Raw genomic sequence first — 25,487 nt, 5'->3', positions numbered from 1 at the left:
CAGCAGAGTATTATGAAAGAGCAGTTTGGGTACTTTATTTACCGCTCAGCCTCGGAATATGGCTTCTCCAAGCAGGTGCAAATATGGGAGCTACATCATTCTAGAAAGACCAGAATTTCTAAGGCTTGAGATACGAAAAGGCATGGCTGAGGATTCAGAACACAGCTAGCAGGCCTGAGCCTGGCGTGTGACTAGAATCATGAGGGGCTCCACACTGTGGGACATCCTGAACAGCTTAGAGAATCCTCTTCAGTTCAGGATAACTGGCCAAGATTCTACAGTAAAGAGCAGAAAATGCGCAAGATCCAGTCTCACATTCCTCATATTCAAAACAAAACATACATCTTTCAATGATGTCAGGAAACTAAATATCTATCATAACTAAATGATTAAAAGAGCAAGACTTTACTTCATGTCTTTTTCTAGTCATATCATATTGCATCCTATAACATATAATAGACAGGAGTCTAACTTTCAGCGATATACAAACCTGTTTCTAGTCTCAGCCTTACACTTAGTAATATTACTTTCCAGTTCCAGTAGCTTAATAGATTTTATAGTATATTACACACACTAAAATAAGATAACTCCCTGGCAGATTATGCAGTGTCTCTGAACTTAATGAGTAGAGCAAGGATTAACTAATGGTAGCCAGCATGTCCTGGTGCTAAGATATGAAGCGATGTATCTGAGCAGCCTGGTACGCAAAGTGATCAATAAATGCACACGTTTGCTCCTCCCATTATGACTCATGTCCTCTAAGCCACTGTTTCTTACAGCCATCATGATTCCCATCTAAACAGCTCCTGTGCTGTGTAACATCTGAAAGAAAAGTTGCTAGGTGTCACTCCAAGGGAGCTCCACCATAAAAGAATGTCAGGAGGGGAGTGGAGGAGAGTAAAGCAAGAACACTGAGAGCGCTAGCCAGCCATCCAGAGCAATGTGGCTGCAGACAGTATGGTCTGTGGGCGGGGAAGGAAGAGCACACAAGCCACGCACAATTCAGGTCTTATGACTGGGGTGGGTGGAAGTCAGTTCCTAAACCCTGTGTGTGTGGTAACACAATTTTCAAGTGTGTACTGCTGGCTGAATAGTTTTTAAAACACTTTTCACCATTTTTATCACTTCTGCCTTCAAGCTTATGGTAACCTCGTTTTCAGTCTCTCCCTCTTCGTTTTTCCTCTTTTGAACCTTTGATTCTCACTGATTAGGCAGCCATATAGTCTTGATCTTTTTCATATGTTGCATATTTTGAATTTAGTGCTTGAAACAATTGGAATTTTTATTAGTTTTTATATGACTCACTTTAACAAACAAAATATAATTAGAAATCTGCCCCATTAGGAAGAACAATGTAGAGAAATGCTGAATGCTAAGTAAGCCTAAACCTATTTGCTCATATTTTTGTACTGAATTTTTTAGATTTCCTACTTTGAAAGGGTTAAAATAAATAAATTCCAATATTTTTGTGCAACTTGTTATTAAAAGACATCTAAATACATGAATAACTGCAAGAAGGAAGTATTTGCACATAGCACATCTAGGGCCTAAAATAGTAAGTTTGTGTATATATACATATATACACAATATATATATATTTAAATGCCTCAAGTTTCATTTGCTTCCTTTAGATCTGGTGCTTTGTTTTTTGCCATCAAAGAACATTCCACATAATTATCAGTACAATAACTTGAATCCATATTAAAGACAGCCAGTATCATTCCCTTTAATAAGAAAGAAGAATCCTTTTACAAAGTAAAATGACTCAAGGTTCTTAAGTTTTCTAGCATCCCTTTTTATTGGGCTTCTAGCTGTTTCTTTCCTGACCCATCTACATGCGGTGAGTTGGGGAAGGCCTGCAGAAGTGTACTCAGTGTGGATACTGCCTCTGGTCATGTGTACAAAATGACGTGTTTTTTTTTTCTTTTTCCAGCTAAATTTGGTATATTTTGCACTGAACTGAACAATAAAAATTATGACAATTCCCTTGGGTGATAAAAAAAGGAAAGAAGGAAGAAAACAAAACAAAACAAAAAGATAAAACCTGCCTTTAACTACTTTCTGTTTTTAAAAATTTAGCTCAAGTTTCACAGGAACTTTTAGTGTGACTTCACGTTGAGATGGTATTCAGAATATGAGCAAAAAAACCAAAAAGGGCTGGCTACAATTCTAAATTTGGAATTTATATCTATTTATCTAAATAAAGCTTATTGAAATTGTGATAGATTCACTCTTCAAATGTAGAGAACCACATAGTTGAGAAATGTAAATTGATTGCTTTCACAAAGGTTCTTAAGTCTGTCTTGGAGAGTAGAGGTGACAGTCCCTTGGAAAGGCATTTCCTCCCATGTCACCAGAAACCAGCGTTTTCATCCTTGCCAGTGCTAGCTGAGACTCTGCAGCTGAGATCCTCTTCTTCAATGAGGACTCCTCACCCTGCTCGGAGCTTGTGAATAGGAGGGCCAATGAAAAGAAAATCTTGATTTTTTTTTTTTTGTCTCAGGCCAAGTAAGTTTGTATATGCCTCATAAGAATGATTATTTTCCTTTTTTCCTTAATAAAATATTTTAGCAGATCATAATCTTCCCTGAACTTGTATAAAAATTATGCTGAGGTCACTCTGTGTAAATGAAATGAGGGCACATCATGACTGTGGTAAGAAAGGTATTGATCAGATCCAAGTTTAGGCCACACTGAGGCAGACGGGAAATATCTATGGGATAGTTCCCCTATGCATCCTTATTCTTTCGCTAGTTAATCTCAGAATAATGAAGGAAACAAATCTTTTATTAGATTGTCCCAACTGTTGTCCATACTTTCTTAAATTTTGTAGAAAATCCAAGAAAGGCTAAATTCTCAAATGGAAAATGTTCTCCATGTGAGAAATAAGTGCTTTCTCTACGTGCTAGGGTTGTTCATTGTCTCATTTCTAGTTTCTGTATCTGACATCATTTCTCTTCAGAGGGAAACATCTTAAAAGTTGTAAGACTAATTTAGTGCACCTCAGATATTCCAAGGTTTTTGTAGAAAGTGGCAATGAGTGGCCTGTTGGTCTCTGCGAACACGTGCTCACACCGTTTCTTTTTCAAGTCACCTCGTGCTTAGCGCATGCACACACCAAATGCGACGTAGTTTTACTGAGAAACCCACACTAGGAAAACGGACATTGAAAATAGACCCCATAAACTAAGGAAGCTCTTCTGAACTGTAAATTATAAAGAAACATTGGTAAACATTTTAAAAGCCATGTCCTTTGCAGACAAAACTCAGTTTAGCTGCATAATTTATTCATTTAAAATGCAATTCTTTCAGCCTTTTGGTAAGAGCATTATTCCAAAGTTTATAACCCATTGTACTTTTTGAAAAATATTTATAAGCTCTTGGTTTTTTTTTTCAAAAGTAATGGCTACAGCAAAAAATAAAATAAATAACAAAATTAAACGGAAGATTAAAAATTCGCATTTGTAGTGTGTATTTGTGTTGCTCTTGAAATATGTTAGACCATCTAATGGGAATAAGAGAAACCAATTTAGATGTTTGGAAATTCGACTTTTAATTTTAATTTGGAACAGTTTAGCATAAGAAATCACTAACATTTAAATAACATTTCAACAAATGTACGTGTTTGGAAACTACAGCTGAGGCAGCCTCCTGCCTTCTGTGTTGCAGGGATTGGTTTGGAAGGCCCTCAGGGAGAAAATATTGGACTTGGGAGGTAAAACTGAAGCCATTGTGGGAAGGAAGAAGTTACTCTCTTCCTGTTATGACAGGAAAGCATAGACAAATGTGCTTCCTGAGTTTGCTCAGCAGGGAATGAAGGAGTCTGTGACCTTTAACTTACGCACATTTTGGCTCTGTTGAACTAGTAAACATGCTTTTGTGCCCCTTCCCCCAATATTAATCTGGATTATTTGATTCTTCTCCACTTCAAATTATGTCTCTTCGAAAGACGAAGGGCAGCGCAGTAGCCTGTAACTGCTGCTGCAGGGGTACTTACTAAAGGTCAGCTCTTTAAGGAATGTTCAGACCTGGACAGCACATGTCTAAAGTACTGAATGATAGTATTCTTTTCTACAGTGTAGAGCATTGCTATACCTTGCAATTGGCCACTCTTTTAAGCCCTGACAAATTGAATGATTGATACTGCCTTCCCTTTCCTTACATAAACAAATGTATCAGAAGTCCACAAAAACAACTTTTAAAGCCTACGGTCTTCAATGGGCACTTGGTTATTTGTGATATAATCTCCTATTTATTATCCACCCACAAAATACCAATGCAAAAGTTTTAAATTTTTATCTTGAGATAGTAGGTGTTGACTTAGGATAAGGGGCTGGTAGAGTCCTCTATTCTGTACACTGAGCCCTGTATTTTAATTGGTTTATTGTGTTGGGGAGGTTAGGGACCACTGCTAAAAATCCTGTGGAAATCTTGGTGTCTTTCACTGAAACAGGCTCAGTTTGCTGGAGGCTAAGGAGGACAATGGTCTCCTTTGCAACAGAACACACTGCTGTCTCATCATCGCAAGTGGTGCTGGAGGGTTGGAAGCACATGGTAGCAGTCTGCTTAAAAGAAGCCCTCGCTGCTCTTTAAAGAGCCTTTCATTAGGATGGCAGGCCCCGGCATTGTATAAAGGAGCGCTTGTCTAGAGCACAAGTCTGCGATGGCATTACTTCCTCCCACTGAGAGTAATCATCAGGCCTAGAGCTCGGAGCCCTTCTAATGACAGACTGAATTAAACAAAATAAAACTAAAGAGGAATACTCAGAACAGTTGTGCCATTACTTACTGACAGGAGCAAGGGAGGGCAAAATGGAGCATTTAGAAGGCTGTTTTCCTTTTTTCAATTAGAGATTGTCGTTACAGACGCTCGACTCCATCCCTGACCCGTTAAACACATGGGAAGACCCAGTGGCTCATGGATTATTACAGCGCACATTGTCTCTATGAACTGCTCCTCTTGTCACTCATCACTCATTCATCTCCCTCAACTTAGGAAAGTGGAGACTATCTTGGTACAGACGAGGGATGAAATGGGTGAGGTCTGCAATATTTCCATATAAAGAAGTTATATTAATAATTTGGAATATGGGAAAATGGAAAAACATTAAAAATAGAGTAAATCGGGTATTTCCTAATGTATTCCAAAATAAACAACAATTACTTTATTACTTTATGAGTTAAAAATCTGATTGTGGGATTGAGTTGTGCAGTAGTAGAATGCTTACCCATTTACAGAAAGCTCTGGTTTTGACGCAAGCACTGGGGGAAAAAAGGCAGGAAGGAAGGGAGGAAAGAAAGAAGGAAGGAAGAACAGAAGGAAGATAGGAAGGGAGGGAGGGAAGGGAGGAGGGAGGGAGGAAGGAAGGAAAAAAGAATGGAAGAAAGGAAGGGAAGAAGGAAAGAAAGAATGGAAGGGAGAAAAAAAATTTGGGAGAGGGAAGGAATGGAGGAGGGTGGGTGGGAAGGAGGGTGGATGGGTTAAGATTGACGTCATTCATTGAATAAAAAATAGTTTCATCAGGATTAGGCTTCAAGTACTGTGATTTCAGAATCTGTACAACGTTAGTGTTGCATCCCTTTGAGATAGTCTTAAATTCAAGGTTTGGGCCTCCAAAATTCTTTGGTGTGTGGTAGTTATTGTTTGCAAAGTTCTGTCTCTTTCATTCCTTCAGAACTTCTTCCAGTAAGGTACAAGGATTCCCTTTGTTAACACAGAGCTGAGTTCTTCGGAGATGTCTCAGAATGTGAAGGGATGAGGGACAAGTGCATGGAAGGCAAAGATCACACGGTACGCTTTCCAAGGTACCATCTACCAAGCTCATTTCCCTGCCAAGGGGAAAACACACAGACCAGTCCTCTGCTTTTAAAACTTGATATTTAAACTGCCTGTGTGGCAATGTCTATGTGGAAACCAGAGTTCCATTACTTTTATTTTAGCTGTGAGCAGAGATATATTTGCTGCCAGCCAAAGTACTTCCCATTTTGGGAAACTGAAACATCTATAAATATAGAAATAGTATGTGCCTACTCATGCTTGTATGTGGTTCTCACCAGCTTTCGTGGGAACAGCTTGAGTGTCTAAGAGCAGCCATGGCTACAGAACCACTGGTTCTCAATTTAATATTGATAGCATTATTTTATTTATTTTAACTTAGGAAGCTACCTTTATATGCTTATGCTCTTCGTAAGAGATCTGTTCTCTGGAGAGTGTCTGATGATCATTAAAGACGATGAAAATTGTGCATTTACACACTCAGTTGACACTCGGCTGAGTCTAGGCTACGAGGAGCTCCTGCCTAGAATAGGGAAAGCATGATGAGAAACACACACTGTGTATGGAAAGGCATCATTGCTAGCTCATCTGGGGACTAGGTGTATCGTTTTACATAAGGCCACTGTATGTACAGTATCCACCCGAGAAAGGGAGGTAATAAGCTGCCTACTACAGCCTACTGGAGACACTATTAAATGTTGTCAAACAGTCTTTGACCATTTTTTTAAAAAAAATTCAGCAATGCCAATGTTCTTGTCTAAAACAATTACATGTTATAGACTATATGACGCCATTCGGGTTTTCTATTTGGCTCAGTTTCAGGGAATGTATATTTTCACTGTAAGTTAGAATGACAAGAGCATAGAACTATGTGAACGTGTCCCCTGTTGGTGGTAAGCTTACTTTTCATTTACTCCGAGTGTATATGAGAATTTATTTTAAAAACTCCATCTTATAAAGAATACATGAACAGTTCCTCCATGCATCTAGCCATTCATCCAATAAATATTAGTTATTATTTTTGTACTTTAAATTACAATGATGAATGGAAGATGTCTCCATCTATCAAGGAAAACATGAACAGTTGAGACACTCTAAACATAAGTGAATAGAGGTAGCAAAAGTGGATGGATCCTAATCACAAAATCCCAATGACGTATTACTTCTTGGTTTATGGAAGTTATAAGTGATGATTATGATGAACTGATAAGTTTAAGTTTCTAAAGCATAAGGGCTACAGAGGGTGAAACTACAGTAGAGGGTACTTGTTTTGAACATTATTACAAATCACTCATATTATTCTCTACACAAAAGTTGACACCTCCTAGGCATAGGGTGTGAAGATGTGAAATTTGCAGAAGGGTTATAGACCAGGTTCTTGGTCAGCCTGGAAACACACTGTTTGGACATCAACATCAAGCTGTACTAGAACAAGATCAAGAATGAGGGCATTAAGTTGAGCGCCACTCCTCTCTCTCATTACTGCACATTCTCTTGAGTGGGTGATATCCAACAGTACTTTCCTTCCTAGAACAAGACAAGATGCACCTGCTTTATCATCTGGGCATGGAACTTCTGGCCTGGGAAAATGTTCAGCATTTGGCTTCTGGCATTCTGAAATATCTGTAGCAAAAATCTTCAATGGCTTTTCCTCCAGAATTAGTTGCAGACCCTCACATCAACCTTTTCCTTATTCTATCAATGGCCTGATTTTTGTCAACATCTGCTAGAGCATAACTTATAGCACATGATATAGTCACCAAAGACTACTCTAACAGGTCAGTAAAGATAATTTATTCCCACTGTGGGAAGCTATAAACTTAGATCTTTTCCCAAAACCCATCTATCATGTTTCTCAAAGCGATCATTTAAAAAAAAAAATCTATGAATGAAAATTTCAGAATCACCTGTTTGATTCAGTTTATTTGTAACTCAACTTCTTAAAGTCTGTAGAAGCTCTGCCACATATAAAGTTAGCTCTGCTTTCTGCATCTATGTTACATGCAGATCTAATAATCACGCCTTCCATTTTCACCTAAAGCCTTATTAAACATGGTTCCTAGGATAAGAAAGTGACTGGATTCCACAACTCTTTTCTAGTGACTCCTTCACGCTTAGTGTTTGTTATTTAATTAATCTTTTCAGTATAATTCTTCAGCTAGACAGCAGTTCTCAAATGCACAAATACATATTTATTAAAAGTCAGAACTCATCAGAATGTGCAGTTAATGTTTGCTTGACAAAACCCTAGATCCTCCTCTGCATGAGTGGATAGGAGGAAATAAATATTTCTGTGTATGTGTGTATGCATGTATGTGTGTGCCATGCTTATGCATGGAAAGGCTCTAAGTCTGTTTTCTGTGTCTTCCTTAGTCATCCCCACCTCATTTATTACCAAGTCTCCCACTGAACCTGTAGCTCACTGATTTATTAGGCTCTCTGGCCAGTAAACTCACTGATTGGTTAGGCTCTCTGGCCAGTAAGCTCACTGATTGGTTAGGCTCTCTGGCCAGTAAGCTCACTGATTGGTTAGGCTCTCTGGCCAGTAAGCTCACTGATTGGTTAGGCTCTCTGGCCAGTAAGCTCACTGATTGGTTAGGCTCTCTGGCCAGTAAGCTCACTGATTGGTTAGGCTCTCTGGCCAGTAAGCTCACTGATTGATTAGGCTCTCTGGCCAGTAAGCTCACTGATTAGTAGGCTCTCTGGCCAGTAAGCTCACTGATTAGTAGGCTCTCTGGCCAGTAAGCTCCAGTAACCCACCTGACTCTACACCCCTATCCTTGGCCACAAATGAGTACCACATCTGCCTTTATGTGGGTGCTGGGAACCCACACTTGGGTCCTTATATTTGCACAGTGGGCAGTTTATGGACTTACTCATCTTTCCCCATCTTTCAGTCCTTTTTTTTCTGTGTCTACGAACATAAATATAAACATCTGTCTTCACACATTTTTTACCCTTCATGATGCATCATCAAGGCACAGAGTCAAAAACACTTTTCATTGAACTTTTCTTGAAGTATGGAGAATCTATACATATGTATTCTGTTATGGGAATTCTCTGCTTTCCATAATATAAATTTCAAAATGGAAAAAAATAGTCATAATTGCCTTCTCTCAAGATTCGTGACAGTAACTTGTTAGAATATTTACATATTTATAAGTCCAGAATCATCTTATCTCTAAGAGGTTAAATTGCCAAAAGCCAAGTAAAGGAAGTATCTACTTTTCACGGAAAATTATACTGAGGCAGTCAACAGTATTTAAAATAGGGTATTTCTATTCTGTAATCTACTATTCAGCAACCACACACTGTAGCCACAAGTTAGTTGTGCGGAGGCAGCTCAGGGTCTTGGGAGCTGAAAAGCCAGCAAGAAGGACAAACCCATAAGCAATCAGCTCTATGGTGTTAGAATGCTCTGGAAAACAAAGACTCGTACACATTATTGGAGGAACCAGTACATGACTGTACACACTTGCAACACAAAAATTGGAAGGTTGGAATAAGAAGGGTCAGTGCCAACACGAAGAGACCATTCCTCATCAATCAACTGATAAATCATATAACACTGGAAAACTCAACTGAGGAAAGAAAGATTTTTTTATCTGAATATGGCATTGAAAGCAGCTTAGACATGATGATTTCCGCTAAACGTTGCAGTGTTTATGGCCATAAGCAATGGGAGATGTCACAGCCCCGCTAGCAGTTTTAACCAGTTACAACGTGAGAAATAATTTCAGGAGAGTAAACCTTATTTTGCAATTATCTCAATTGGTTTAATATCTGTCAGTTTGCTTTTCCACTCTAGAGAAATCTGGCCTGAAAACAAAAGCTAAAGGGAAACAACTAGATAATAATGCCACTCCAAATCATCAGGCATGAGAAGAAATAGATTTTTTTTTGTTCAAATGATGTATGTTGTTCTTAAGGAAAAAAATTCCCTTAAACATTGAAGCATTTGGTGATTTTCCTCCTCCAGCCATAGAAATAGCATGAACTAAAGGAATACCGTTTTTATGTAATAGAAATTATAACGTCAGCACAAATATATGACATGGAGAAGACTAACGAATATTCAATAGTTATTGTACCTCCTAAATTGGTACAATTGTAGAAAAGTCTTCAGCAAAAACTGTCTCTGACAAAATTTTCAAAAATTCTTTACAAGTGGATTATATAAAGTGGCAATATATATTGTAGTATATATATATATATACTGCAATATATATTACTTCTTTATTTCAAATTTCAATTTCAAATTCTCATTTTCCCTTAATAAAGTTGACTTAAAATATGTGATATCTATACATATGCTAGGACTTAAAGCTTAGGGTTACTATAAAATCTAGTGTTGAAATATCTTCATAAATCATGATCTTTGAATGTGGGGCTATTGAAAGATTCAATGGGAAAATAAAATTGCCAAAGCTAGTGTAGTTCTTCTTGTCATGCAAATGTATTTATTAAATCTCCTTAATTCTGAAAACTAGATGTTGAATGACAGTGCCCACTTAGATAATATTGTCTTTATTCTTCCCGATGCATCCCGAATGACGGAAACACTTGGAACAGAGCATCTTTTCTTAACTGCTGTAAAATCAGCATTCTGTATCACCTAAGGTCAAAATATGCTATTGAAATAGAAATATGGACTTGTCCCCATTACAAACTATTGTCAGGTTATGAAAAATGTAATCATTACAATGCATTATTATATTTAAGTATAAAAGCTCTGAATTGCAATCTTTGTCATTGAGTGGCATATTTTAAATGAAGAGTAATATCTCAGATCTCTTTGGAAAGCTTAATGCTTAAAAACAATTTTATCTAGCTATGAACAATGGGAAAAGGCATTATAAAATACATTTTGAGTATGCATGAAGAATATGAACATAATACAGAATTAAATTTAGAGCAACTAAGAGTAGATTTTGAAGATGTTTTCTTAACTACTTTAATACAGTCATTATTTCAAATTGCACTTTCAATGAAAAGAAGCTGCATGCACTAACTTTTTTTGACAGGTATTATTAAATTAGTATGCATTATCCAGCACCTATTTTGCTACACAAACGTTGAGAAGCATCTGAGAGTAAACACAAATAGTGGTTTTAATGATATTTCTGTCCTAAATATACTATGGTGATGATTTTTATAATATGCCAAATTCTGAGATTTGAGTACAACAGAAACCATACCGTGTTGAGACATTTTACCTACACTGTGTGATCATGAAGTCTGATTAAAAGTGGTTCCATATATGTGAAACTGTTTTATATCATGCTTCTGTATTTCATACGTTTTAGCCCATTTCACTGAATAAAACACAAATATGGAGTTAAATCCATGCCTAAAATTGCATCTCAAATAAATGTTAAAATATATTTTAATAGATCACTATAATGAATGATTATACTTACTTATCAATTTCAGTAGAAAAGTCTCCTGCCCATCCTAATGTCAATCATAACTCATCCAAATGAACCAGGATAGAATTTCCTTAAGTAATATAATAATCATGCTGGGCGGTGGTGGTGCATGCCTTTAATGCCAGCACTCAGGAGGCAGAGCAGACAGATTTCTGTGAGTTCAAGGTTAGCCTGGTCTACAAGAGCTAATTCCAAGACAGGCTCCAAAACTACAGAGAAACCTTGTCTTGAAAAAACAACAACAAAAACAAAAACATAATATAATAATCAGATATGAAAATAGAATGCTAGGTTATTCTATAAGATGCACATTAGAAAGATGATAAGCAAAGAAATAGATGGTAAGGCATTGATAGTTACTGTGGAGCAAACTTGCCCAAGTTAAAATGTAGGTAGCATCAAAGTAGAGATTGGCTTCCTTGTGTGGACTGTGTTAAAGTGCTTTGTATTCCAAATAGTTAGCCAGCACAGATAGCACAGCATGGTCCTGAGTTCTTCAGGAAGGACAACATTCTCAACCAGCTTCAGTCTAGAGGCTCTTCACTGCACCAAGACACGGATTTTCTCCGTGGTAGGGACTCTGTGCTTAGGAGGCGATGAGAAATTTGGAAGAAAGAGATACTAGAGAGAATGCTGAAGCTGGGCTTTGCAGGTTGCGATAGTCCAGGGATGCTTTGACACATCCAAACTGATGAATGTGCATTGGTAATCTGGAGACAAAGAGAAAAAGAAAGGGATTAGAACCTAGATTTGGGAGTTGAGAACAAATGGAAATCAAAAGTGAGCTGACTTGTGCAAGACCCGTTGCATTAAGAAAAAAAAAAGCCAAATTAACTGTCAGAGACTCCCAAAGTATGACCTTGAAAAGCCTACTTCCAAAAAATTATATCTACTTGTCAAATAAATAAGAAAACAAGCACATGGCACTGTCGGACATAGAACTGGAAGCAACACATTGCTTAAAGTTTCCTCGGTCCCACAAAGCCAGTACGTGCAGTAGGATCAAAAACCCATTGCCATTGTTCTTGAGTTCTCAGTAGTCCTCATTGTCCATTATGTTCAGCAAGTCCGGTTTTATCCCCTGCTTTTTCAGACCCAGGCCAGCTGGCCTTGGTGAGTTCTCAATAGAACATCCCCATTGTCTCAGTGTGTGGGTGCACCCCTCGCGGTCCTGAGTTCCTTGCTCGTGCTCTGTCTCCTGCTCTTGATTTGGACCTTGAGATTTCAGTCTGGTGCTCCAATGTGGGTCTTTGTCTCTGTCTCCTTTCATCGCCTAAATGTTTTTCTTTGGGTTCACCTTCTTTAGGCTTTGTGGGAGCCTAGGCAGTTTGGATGCTCACCTTACTAGACCTGGATGGAGGTGGGTGGTCCTTGGACTTCCCACAGGGCAGGGAACCCGGATTACTCTTAGGGATGATGAGGGAGGGGGACTTGATGGGGGAGGGGGAGGGAAATGGGAGGTGGTGGCGGGGAGAAGGCAGAAAACTTTAATTAATTAATTAATTAATTAATTAAAAAAAAAGAAAAAATTTCCTCGGTCTTTGATACTCTACCCTGCCTACTTTCAAATCAAACTGTGCGACTTTTCCTGGGAGTCTTTTCTGGAAATGATATGTTATATAGTTGCTTGGAAACACTGGCCCATATATGGGTTTATGATATATGATGTTCATGCCTTCGGGTGGGTTAGTCAGCAGGACAAGCTGAAGTTTAAAGAACACTAAAATGTCAGAGTGAAATACATGCTTTCACATCTGATGGGATTGGCAAGTAAATAAACAGGAGATGTTGGAGACAGTTCCTGAGAGAAAGGAGGGTTGGGAGAGGTTCTGCAGAATGGGATGAACTGAGGAGGCAGTGATTTTAAACGGGGACACATCAGCAGGGCAGGAGCCGGGAGGTGACGTAATAAGAACGTGAGTGACGGGGCCGTCTGGGAAAAAGGCAGGCGTTAACTTGACAAATATTTGTAGGGAAGGAATTATGGATTTGTTCATAGATCAGACTAGAAGAAAACAAGGTCAAAGGCAAAGTTACCGACCTGAGAGAAAAAAATAGGAAGTAGAAGAAGGAATGACACTGAAATTCTGTGTACTTCCCAGGCACAGCTAAGGTTCTGGAGAGTGAGGGTTCTGCCTAGAAGTTACACCAACAAGCCTCCAGGTGTTCTCAATTAGGTGGCACAAGACCAAACAATTTTATGTGTGTGTTGTTTTCACATAAATCTAAAACGCCAAGTGTATAATGTCATGCACAGTCTTCAAATGGTTAAAAAACAAATCAACTTCTAGATTTATAATTGGGAAAATTGTTAAGCATGCTGAAGTTACAATCTTAAGATATTCAAAGAAACACAATTGTTTCTCCCATCATCTTCATTTCAACACCCTGAGCAAAATCTTGTATCTACGGTTTACTGTTCTCCCACTAGCTAGAAATCACACCTTTTTGAATTCTAGGCAGAAATCACTTTTAGATTATTTGCTTTGTCTTGGAACATGTTAGCGCCCAAGGTTCTGGCGATTCTACACCATTGTTTTAAAAAAGAAAAAGAAACTGGTGTTAAAACATACTGCACACACGCATAAGTGTTTTGCCTTTAAAAAATACTTTCTTCTTCCAGGTGACATTTACAAAGAGGAAATTTGGATTGATGAAGAAGGCTTACGAGCTGAGCGTGCTGTGTGACTGTGAGATCGCGCTGATCATCTTCAACAGCACCAACAAGCTGTTCCAGTACGCCAGCACCGACATGGACAAGGTGCTGCTCAAATACACAGAGTACAATGAGCCGCACGAGAGCCGGACGAACTCAGACATCGTGGAGGTGAGCATGCAAGCCGTGAGCCTACGATTCTGCAGAATCGTGGTGTGGGCCTGGCCCAGGATCTTTTTTTTCTATGTTTCTGCTCCCATACAGAGTCCCGGGACTTTTACCCCAGCTATGACCGCATCACCCTGATTAACTCCTCCCAAAATGAAAGTTAAAGTGGCAACATGATGAGCCATTAGGATCTAGAAATCAAGATCCAGGGTCAAATCAGTGGGCTGCTCGTTTCATGAGTGGGCAATGTTTTCCACTGGTGTATCTGAACACCAGAGTTGGGAACTGTGATCAGATGATATGTCATCTAAATGGTAAACTCTTACATACTAACAATTTACTTTAAGTATGTAATCGTTTCCCTACAGAATCAAAGTATTTTTTCAAGTGAATGCGTTCCAACCGTATAATCTTTCCACACTTCACTTCTTTCTAACTCACTCTTTTAAAGGCTATCTCACTGAGAAAGTAAAAAACAACTATTAGCAAAAGGTTCTTTTTCACTGGATCTGGTGGCCCTGGGGAGACAGAGGCAGGTGGATGTCTGTGAGTTAGAAGCCAGCCTGGTCAACAAAGCAAGTTCCAGGACTACCAGGATTTTTACACAGAGAAACCCTGTCTCTAATCCCCTCAAAATGATATCATTATAGCACTGAAAACTGTAAATATTTCTTTGCTTTTATTTGAAGTTTTCAAAAGCATTGAATTTATTGGTTTTATTTTCACTTGGTAAATTGACCCGATATGACCAAACACAATTTCAGTGGAAAAAGTTCAGTGACACTTACGTTTGGTATGTGGTGAAGATACTCTGTCCTTGTCGCTTTTCATTGACTAGTGATTTGAGCCATACATTTTCCTGAATCCTCAGATTTAAGATTGGTACTGAAATTTTTCTCCCTTTAGAAGATTTTTTTTAACTTTTATTTTATGTGCATTGGTGTGGAGGTGTCAGATCCCCTGCAACTGGATCTTCAGACAGTTGTGAGCTGCCATGTGGGTGCTGGGAATTGAACCCGGGTCCTCTGGAAGAACAGTCAGTGCTCTTAACCACTAAGCCATCTCTCCAGCCCCTAGAAGAGTTCTTTTTATACCTACATATAAACTGAAAAATGAAAACCAAACATAAAAGAATTGGTTAGTTGTGAAGCTCCAAGGGCTTCTGTGTATGTGAACTTCACACACAAAAGCCTGTCTCATACTACAACTATAACATGATATATTCCAAGATAGCAAAGAGAGTTAAAATATGTCATTGGACTTGATGTCCTTGGACTAGACAGCTCTTCATATCATGTGGAGCAATAGAACTTTACTGGATAGACGAGAAAAATATGTTCACTTTTAAATTCTGCTTTTGTGAGTTTATAATCTAGAAGATTCATATGCTGAGTTTTGCGGAGGAGTGTGCTGCATGACTTGGGTGACTTGCAGTTTGGCACCCCATATGATATTTTCATAGTGCTGTATGGAGGGACATCTGAGAGTTAGATTTCTATAAAGGCTGTCATATGAACACTGGGTCAAGAGTCTGAGATTTGCAGGATCACGCTATGTGGCAAGTAGGCTCTTTCTCCCGCTGAAGGTTTCTCATCTCAAAAAAAAAGGGGGGGGGCTGAAGATTGCAATTCAATGGTAGAGCGTCTCTGGGTCTCATTTCCAGTGCTACAGAAATAGTTTGAAAGTCCTTTGCAACAATATAATTTCTGAAAGAATCATTGAAGACCGTAGTAAAGCTCTCATTTCATGGCCTTGTATGAGATATAAGCAGATTAAAGCTCTGGATTTCTCTAAACTTCTAACTCTCCAGAAAAATCAAGAGTCCGAGGCTCAGTATTTTGGGTGAATACAACATATAAATCTAACACATTATAAGCATGTCCTGATGGGTTATCTCAGTAACATTCATTCTTCATGAATTGACCTTCCTGTATTTTAGAAATGGCAGGTGGGGGAGAGGATTTTAAGGCAGAGTCTCTAACTGATAAAGTTTTATATCACTATCACATATACCACTTTTCACAACATAGAGCCTGGAAATCAGAGCACTTGAGATAAGAGGTTCAAGTGGAAAGTGTGTATAATATGTCCCCTCAAATAATTAGGCATGCCAGGTTTCAAACCTTTGTAGTAGCGCATCACTTAGTGCAGTCGGAAGAAGTCACGTTTAGAACAGGTCTTGCAGACGAAGACTCTGCAGTCAGAAGTCACGCTTAGAACAGGTCTAACACAAAGTTTACAGTGAAGATAGCTTACTATTCCTGGGTGAAATTTTGAATCCTATTTATTTTAATTTAATGGAATACATTTAACTGGGTAAGTCTAATGAGGAGCATAATATGTTCCATGAAGGGTCATTAGTTTTGCATTTCCCATTTGGACCATTGCCTCTCGCCCTTAACCCTCTACAAACAGTTTACTCCCAAGCAGGAAAGGTTGGGGAGAGAGAGAGAGAATAGGACGGTGTCTAACATGGAAACAGAAGTGCAGATTCCTGGGCCACGCTCGAGCAGGGTTAGAGGGTCACAGGAAAGTGTGCAGTGTGTGGGTGTTGAAAAGAGATTTCTCCTTTTAGCGAAAAGCTCTGTGTAATTACCATGTCTTTGCTTGATAATTAGCACCACTGTTACAATGGCGCAGAGACACACAAAGGCTTAGCAGATAGACTGAGATAGTTTTTCCCCCATTGTATCATAATGCAGCTTGAATATCTGTTTAGATACACTGTATAAATATGCCAGATTTGGTAAATGTGTTAAAAATTGTAATCCATTGTTTAAAAAGGAAACAAAAACAGCTATTGTATTTAAAATACTTCCTTTGAAGAAAGTCCATTTTATTTGGCTCTGTAATAGAAAACTAAATATTTGCCCAAGTGCTGGCTTATGAGGCTCTGAAGTTCAGGTAGTATGAAGAACTGCCCATCATCACTGGTCCCCTGATGGAAGAAACTCTGGAAGTTAATCTTGGGCTGCATTCCTGAAGAAGTATTTGTTAAATACCCGAGAATGACCTGAAGAATACAGATCCTAAAGGACTAGTGCCCAGCAAGGTGATGCCTGCATTCTGAACAGAATCAGGCAGGCGTTCTTGTTAAAGATGGAAAACCTATACACAGAAACCAGCTTGGGAACAATTAGAAGGCAAAGGAGCAATGCCCCAGAAATACCACATAAACTGCTGAAAGGAAAGTGTGTACTCGCAGTTCAACAGCACTACATGACAGCACATGCATCCTGCAGGAATATTGCAAGTGGTCCTTGGACTAATGGTAACTGCCATACCCATTTCAGGACTACTAAACATAACATGAAGCCCAAGTGTGAGTGTCGTTAGCCCCTGTATTCAGCCCAAAAAGGGCCTCCTATCATTCTGCTCTTCTGTGGAAGGGTCATCCAGTCTGGGTCAAATGCCCAACTATTATGTGTAAAGAGGAGAAAAATGCAAGGTCCTTCACTGCTCCCTTGGAAATACAGAAATGAATACAACACCTATTAGATAAGAAGCCCTAGTATCACAGCTATGCCAGTAGAAGATATTGGCTTTTATTTTTAGTTGCAAGACTGATCAATGAGTCTCCCCTTCTCTCTCTCTCTCTCTCTCTCTATCTCTATCTCTCTCTCTCTCTCTCTCTCTGTGTGTGTGTGTATGTGAGAGTGAGAGACAGACAGACAGACAGACAGACAGACAGACAGAGACAGAGAGAGATGGAAGTAGGGGGAGAACTTAGCTAAAGGTTTATTTTCTGTCACCTGAGTCCTGCTTGGCTTTAAAGACGTTGTTGCATTAAAGTCTTTCTTTGCCCACTAAGTGCAGTAATGGCTAAGGCCTAAATTAGGACTTGCAAGGCCTTAAAATAGCTTTTAACCTTTGCTGCCTCACAGTACTGCTGGAAGGTTATACCCGGTCTTTAACTGCTCTTGCAGAGTTGGCTAGATATTGCTGAGTTCAATTTCTGTTGAAGAACAATTGCAGGAAAAGGTAGAACTGAACCTCTACAGATCAGTATTACAGAATTGGAAGTTGGGTGCAAGATATGAAAACTACCTGTTTACTTGACCCTCTAATATAGCCAAACCAATATAATTCATAATTACAGAATATAGATCTATTAGCTTCCATGTACCCTAAGCTTATATTACACATGAGCACTTAGCAGAAAGTGCACTCACCGACTTGTTTAGTAGTTTCTGGATTACCATTCCTTCAATCATTCACCCAGCAAAGATTTGCTGAATTCCTGCTGTGTACCACATGCCAGGGAATGCCTGAAGTGCAAATATAACCAAGGCAACTCAAGAACTCTTTGTTCTTAAAGTGGCTCACAAAGCCATGTGGCCCTGCCATTGCCCTTCTGCCTTTGCTTGTCACCCAGCTGACCTTGTCCTGATGCGTTGCGTCCCGTGCTTCAGACACATAACACATATTTCCCCCACACAACCTCTCTATATTCTTATTTGCTTCTTCATCATGGTTTTGTGCTAGGTCTTTGACTTTTACTTATCCTTACATTAAGTAAAATCCCAAATTGTGAGCCATTAGAGGTTACCCTTGTATTAAGTGCTTTCCTCATAGCCTAGTCATCTTGTGCTCTGTCTTCCACCTCCACCTCAGAGAGCTATTGGGATGATTACCTACTTAATGCTTACACACTAGATTTGAAACTTGTTGAGGGACAGGGACTCAGCATCAGCACCAGCGTTCATAAGGTTTGAAGAGCTCAGAATGGGCCAGGCGGTGGTGGCGCACACCTTTAATCCCAGCACTTGTGAGGCAGAGGCAGGAGGATCTCTGTGAGTTCGAGGCCAGCCTGGTCTACAAAGGGAGTTCCAGGACAGGCTCCAAAGCTACAGAGAAACCCTGTCTCGAAAAACAAAAACAAAAAAAAAAACAAAACAAAAAAAACAAAAAAACAAAACAAAAAAAAGAGCTCAGAATGCATTTAACGGAATAAGCAAACAGGAAATAAACACACATGACCCAGTCATTGCCAGAGAATAATATTACTCACTTAAATTATAAAAACAATATTTTCATATCCCAGTGAAATGGTTTAAGACAGAGACAATTAATCTCAATTAGTCACAAATGCAGGGAACAACTGACCATAGAGTACCAAGCCCCAACTGATAACATCTACAACAAAACCAACCTCTTAGGGGACATCACAGAAGACGAAGATGGTTGGAGTCAGAAGACCAAGACATCTGCTATGATCTTGTGTCCTCTATATGTGACAGGGAAGCTGACCCCATGAAATCACAATACTACAGTTGCTTAAATAAGACCCGAAGAGTGTCAGTGATTGACATGTCAAAAGGAATGGGGGAAATCGCACAAAGCCCACCCCATAGGTGAAGAGCAATCCACAATTAATGACTTTTGAAAGAGGGAGAATCAGTCTTCCTGAAGAATGAGCCCTCAAGTGTGTTATTTAATATGAAATGGTCAGCTCTAAAAATGTATACATACAGGCAACAAGAGATAAGCTTAGTAGGCTGTATTTCTGTGTTTATTCATACAGGTGTGTATGTGTATATAACAATAATTGAAGAAAAAGATGCCATAAATTTTATAAGGGGAGTGACATATAAGGGAGGAAAAGAATAATATAAATGCAGTACTCAAATATTTCTAAGTCTTTAAAAAAAACCACTATCTATCTCCTTCACCCACTTTGTCAACCACTAGCCACATGGGGCTCTTCACGTTAAGTGAAACAAAGCTCACTGAATTTTATGATTCATTTCCTCAACAGCAGTAGCCACATCTCTGTGCTCTGTGGCCACATGTGGGCCAGTGGCTACTGCATTGAGCAGGAAAGATCCTGACCCATTGGTTATCACAAAAGGTCAGTGAGACCACACTGGTCTGTAGTGAAATATAAAGACGGACTCTTTTAACTTGCTGTACCCTCAAACTAACACCAAGATGGATTCTTCAATTCTTCATAATCTTATTCTTCAACATGAAGCGTGAGGGGTGAGTTTCATGAGTGCAAGTGATGTAGAGTTCCAGCACTATAGTTTTAGAATGCAGAGTGCAAATGTTCTTCTACAAAAGACACTGGTCTGTAGCGCAGTACTTGGTAAAACTAGACATACATCTTACCTCAGGCCAGTAACCACAGTCAATCAGTAACCTCACTGATTAGTCTGATTAGGAAATACCCGAGAGTGGTCTAGACTGTAGGGGAGCGCCAACCATGTGGTTGGGGTTGTGGTGTGGGGTTATTCTTTAGCTTTAGCTTGAAGATGGTTAATGGGGAGGTGGGAGATCTTTTATGTTACCATTTTAAATTTGCTTCAAGCAACATTGGACTACTGCTTAACTTTGTACTTAGCAATTTCCATCGAATAAGTCCTCTTTATGAATAAATACAAAGAACTATTCTTTATTTACATTACAAATATTTCCTAGATTTATGACAAAACATATTTGAAATAGTTCATGTAGCTAATGATTCAAGAAACCTCTGCTGGAGTGTGGAAAATCAAGTGTAGACTTGTTTTCAATAGATTACTTGAATTAACAAAATATTAGCATATCCCATAAATATTTAAACCTTCTATGTTGAACTTTCCAAGGACACAGAGATAAACTGAATTTTTTAAGAATTTTTATTGTATTTTAATTTGTGTTTGTGTATCTCCAAAGACTTTACTAAGACCTGGTAATTATATTTGTGTTTGTCCTACCTAATAAGAGAGACTACAATTTCAGATGGACTCTCATTTCTCATAAGTATACTACAATGGTTTCTGTTTGTTTGTTTGGCTGGTTGGTTGGTTGGCTGGTTAGTTGGTTAGTTGGTCGGTTGGCTGGTTGGTTGGTTTTTCAAGACAGGGTTTCTCTATGTATCCCTGGCTCTCCTAGAACTCAATCCGTAGACCAGGCTGGCTTTAAACTGGCAGAGATCCTCCGTCTCTTCCTCCTGAGTGGGATTAAAGATGTACGCCACCACCACATGGCTGACTACAATGATTTTTATCTGAAAAGCCACTTCTTTTCAAAAACATTGCTTTTGTTTCATTTGCATATGTTTTATGAACATACAAATCTGCTTTGCATCTCATTTATTAAGAAAATAATTTTTGAACAGAAGTGTGCATGTTAGATTGTTTCACTTCTGTGCATGAGGCAGCAAGACTGGGTTTCCTCTGCTCTCTTACTTCACAGCTATGGTGGCTTCACAGCCTCAGTACTGGCAGCCATCAGAGAATCAAGAATAGTCAGAGCAGAAAGCGTGGTGCATTTGAATGCACATCCTTTGCCAAGACGAACTTCATCAGTATTAGTCTGTACCATTTTGTCATTAAGACTCTTTCAACTGAACTTCCTTGAACTGTGGCAAAGCAAAGCCCTCATATCTTTTTTTCTCTTAATATCTAGAATCAAGGTGGGTGGACACTTAGCCTAGATCAGGATCATCCATTTTTGGTGATACTCACACAGTTTATAGCATGTAGGATCTGATAGCTGTGACCTCTTTGAATTAAGGAGAGTGTGCTAGCTGTTGGTAACAGGCAAATAATGCTGCATTGCTTTATAAATTATAAAAGCGTCAAATAAAATTTAAAAGAGGTGGAACAAATTTGTTACCCAATCAAAAGTGAAGTATTTGGAATAATTCTCTTTCTGACTAAAATCAGGATAAAAGACAATAGCTCCTCTCATAACAGAAAAGTTTGTTATTCTAATATATGGATTATGTTACTGGACAGTTTTGGTGTTTTGTCTTGTTTTAATTTGTTTTTTAGAATTACAACTAGTTTTCCTCTGCCTGAGGGCTATGACAATAGCACACAGTAGGAGTTCTCTGTACATCAACTCTTGATGATCATCGTAGTATAATTGAAATTTATGAAGACTTTCTGTTTATATTTGATCTGCTCTAATAATAAAGTGACTTCTTCGAGTGAGCTAGAGAAGGTAAAAGTTGTTGTTCCATCAGAGAACCAAATGTGGGCTGGGAAGATGACCCACTCAGCAGAATGTTTTGTTGTCCAAGAACGCGAACCTGAGTTGGATTTCTAGTACCCACTTAAATCCCCACCTTGGAGAGGATCCCTGGAGCTTCCTCACGAACAAACCCAAATCTCATTGTAAAACCTTGTTCCCAAAACAAGCTGAATCTTGGGAAACAGCAGTTAAATTTTATTTGTATCCTTCACATGTACATTGTACATATGTGCCCCTACACACAGACATGCCCTCATTGACAAAACATACACCCACATAGATGCATACTAAAACTTAAAAGATATAGGAGACCTGGGAGAAATACTGTTTCTAGTTCTGGCAAGAAAAACAAAATGGTCTCTAGGCCCAAGTCCACTGATTACTAGAGAAGAATAAATTTCAGGGACTTCATCTGGCTTTAGCAAGAAGGAACAATGGTTCGATTTGCCTCTGGCTCAGGCTTGCATAGCTGGCAGCGTCTTTCAAAAATGTTGGTTTCAGTGTTTGGAATGGGTCTGCATGTGACATTGGACTGTGTATTTTTAACATGCTTCCCGCTGATGCTGATCTTTGTGAACACTGGCTTCTGAACGTTAACTGTGAGTCATTTCTTCTTTGTAGTTTCAGTGGTCAAGGTCATGCTATACCAAAGAATCTCAGCAGAGTGTCAGGAATATTTCTTTAAACTGATAGTCAACAAAACTAATTCTTCAAGCAAGAGAGTTGGCTTTTCTAGGCAGTGCCCTTGTAGACGCCCATTATGCCTCAGCAGAAAAACCACACTTAGGGCAAGCAGAATATTTAGGCATTGCACTATGTCCCCTTCCTCACTGAGCAGTCATTTGGTAGTGGCTTCTTAGGGCAGATGAAAAGGTTTCTTGGTCTAAGTCCAAAGTAGGTGGGGAAATGTAAAGTGACTGGTTGGGGTGTTTCAGGAGGGCAGGTTACATCTCTCCATCTCTCCCACTGCTTTCATGGTCCTCATGGTTGTAAGAATCCTGAGGACAGTCTGGAAAAGATAATGAAACCCAATCATTAAAAGAACTGTAGTTTTCCCAAAGAATCAATAAACATCATGTTAAAAAAGAACTGTAATTACATTGGTGGCACATGCATACACAACAGAGGGATGGGCAGCCTATGCTATCAAAAACAGTAGATCTTACCAGTAGCTTCCTATTTGCCACATTTTTCAGTTACACCTCACTGGTGTTCCCAGCGTGTTTCATGTTACCCTGAAATTCAGCCACTTCAGAGGGACTGAAGAAGGAAAAGAAACTTTCTGTCAATTATCTCTAAAGGTCATAGAGTTAATGACTAACTGGGAGGTTAATTAGATTCTGAAAGCCTCTTCATATCAATTAAATCTCTTATCTTTATGTTTTAGTAAATAGACTCAGTGACTACTTGGGGCTACTGCCCTAAGGGAGGAAGCATTATAAACAGTAACTATAAGTGAGTGTTTGTTTATTCTCATAAAAAATTACTACCAAAGACTAGCTATATGAGTTAATAATGGTAACTCCTCAATTTCTGAATTATGTGCCAGATTTGTCAAAACAATGTGCAAATCTCCCCTATTTGGAAACAAATGCCATGCCTATAATAGCAAGAAGACCATTTCATGGAGAGGAAAACTGAGGTTTTAGTGACCCTAGGAATAGCTACTAACTGAAAACCAATCCGTGTTATTCTTTTAGTTTCTGAAACACAATGTTTCTCAAACTTGTTATATGTGGTTTTTGTTTGTTTTTTGTTTGTTAGTTTGTGTGTGTGTGTATGTGTATTGATGATGATGATGAAAGAATCCAAACCCAGAATCTTGGTCTTTCTGGTAAAGTACCCTCCTACTGGAGGAGGATGGGCCTGGAGAGATAGATGGCTCAGTGGCAAAGAGCACTGCCTGCTCTTCCAAAGGTTCTGAGTTCAATTCCCAGCAACAACATGGTGGCTCACCATTATCTGTAATGAGATCTGGCGCCAACTAGAGGAAGAGACCTGGTCAGTCGTCATCAACTTAAGATCATGAAACCCAATATGGACAAGTTCAACCAAGTTGCCATGTACGAGCTACCCATGCATGCTTCCGCATTACCAAGGCAAAAATATATTCATTTTCACTCTTCACTTGAGTTGTATCCTCTGTTCTAATGTATACACTTTTAAATAAATTCTGCATTTAGCATCTATGATATGATGATAAATGGAGTCATTTCTGTCATTAATGTGAATTGTTCTAGATAGAACCAGATTTTAGATAAGCTGAAATAGGTCAGCAATGAGTACTAACTAAATGAAGCCACTAACCTTATATACTTATATACATTGACATTAAATGAAAGCTCAGATCTTCTATCTCATTGTCTGGATGTATTTCCAAGTACTCGAGAATCAAATGTAATTAGTGACCTCATACATAGCCATGCATCATCAAGACTGCCTATGGACAGTAGGAAATGTACTAGTGAGCTAGCACTTGTCCATTGAGATAGCTAGGATTATGGTGACAGGACACAAAGACACCAGTGGCTGCTTCTCCTTAACTATGGTTGCTCTGAGTTTGTGTCATGTAAAGAAACAGAAGCTGGATGGTCACTTTTTAATTCTGGAGCATTTTAAAAAATTTCATCTTTTGATTTTAATTTTCAGAAGTAGAAATTCTAAAGCCCAACAAATTGGGATTAAAGATAAAAGTTTAAAACTAATTTCAAGGAGATATAGTTCAGTGTTAGACTATATGTCTACCATGGATGAGGTGATGAGGTAGTGGATTTGATCCCCGGCACCTAAAAAATGCTGTTAGAGTAAGCTAACACACTCATTGTCTGACTGGAGACAAATAACGTAACCTCTAGGCTGCAGGCACCTCCCTTGAGTTAGTATTCTTCCCACTGTGTTCTCCCTGTGCCTGTCATTTCGATTGTGGGTTGTAAAAAATATCAGAGCACATTGTAAACTGTTCAGTTATAAAACTTGGTTGTTCTTTGAGAGTCAAGGAGAAAGTTTGGGGAATAAAAAAAAAAAACCAATAACAAACAACTAGTTCTTAGCTTGGAGAAACAATATTTTATACTAATAATTCAACATCTAACATAAAGAGCTATTTCATAAAAATCAGACATTTAAACAGAACTCAACGTATTTATTTTCTGCAAGTATTTAAAAATAAATTTGCAAGGCGTGATTGTGACATGTTCGCTGTCTCACCCCAGAACTGATAGCCTAGTTGAACAAAACACATACAAGTGCTTGCTGTTTCACTCAGCAGATAATGGCGAAGCTGAAGTCTACTTGCCAAGCATTTGTGACTACGGTGAAGCCCAGTGACCTGAACTGTAGGGAAGCATAGGGTGGGCTAGCTGAGGGCAAAGAAATTACTACTGTGTGTTAGAGTGGATATTATTAAAAGTTTATGCTTTTTAAAAGTGAATGGTAAAGGTTTTTGTTTTTTAATTGTGTGTTTCTGGAGAGGTGATGTGTGCGTGTGATGAATTCC

The 25,487-nt window shown here is 38.8% G+C and overlaps 1 protein-coding gene across 12 annotated transcripts in view; it reads left to right on the top strand.

The window, feature by feature from the left end:
* The window catches only part of Mef2c (myocyte enhancer factor 2C), a 170,097-nt gene that overhangs the window by 78,576 nt on the left and 66,034 nt on the right, over window positions 1–25,487 (top strand). For all 12 annotated transcript variants that reach the window (XM_057790158.1, XM_057790162.1, XM_057790161.1 and 9 more), the window contains one exon: window positions 13,829–14,032. In XM_057790158.1, coding sequence (XP_057646141.1) covers window positions 13,829–14,032 — 204 coding nt within the window. The remainder of the gene's footprint in view (window positions 1–13,828; window positions 14,033–25,487) is intronic.

The sequence above is a fragment of the Chionomys nivalis genome, chromosome 15, assembly GCF_950005125.1.
Source record: "Chionomys nivalis chromosome 15, mChiNiv1.1, whole genome shotgun sequence".
NCBI lineage: Eukaryota > Metazoa > Chordata > Mammalia > Rodentia > Cricetidae > Chionomys > Chionomys nivalis.
The sequence above is the reverse complement of the archived record's forward strand: the minus strand, read 5'-3'. Positions and strand labels throughout refer to the sequence as shown.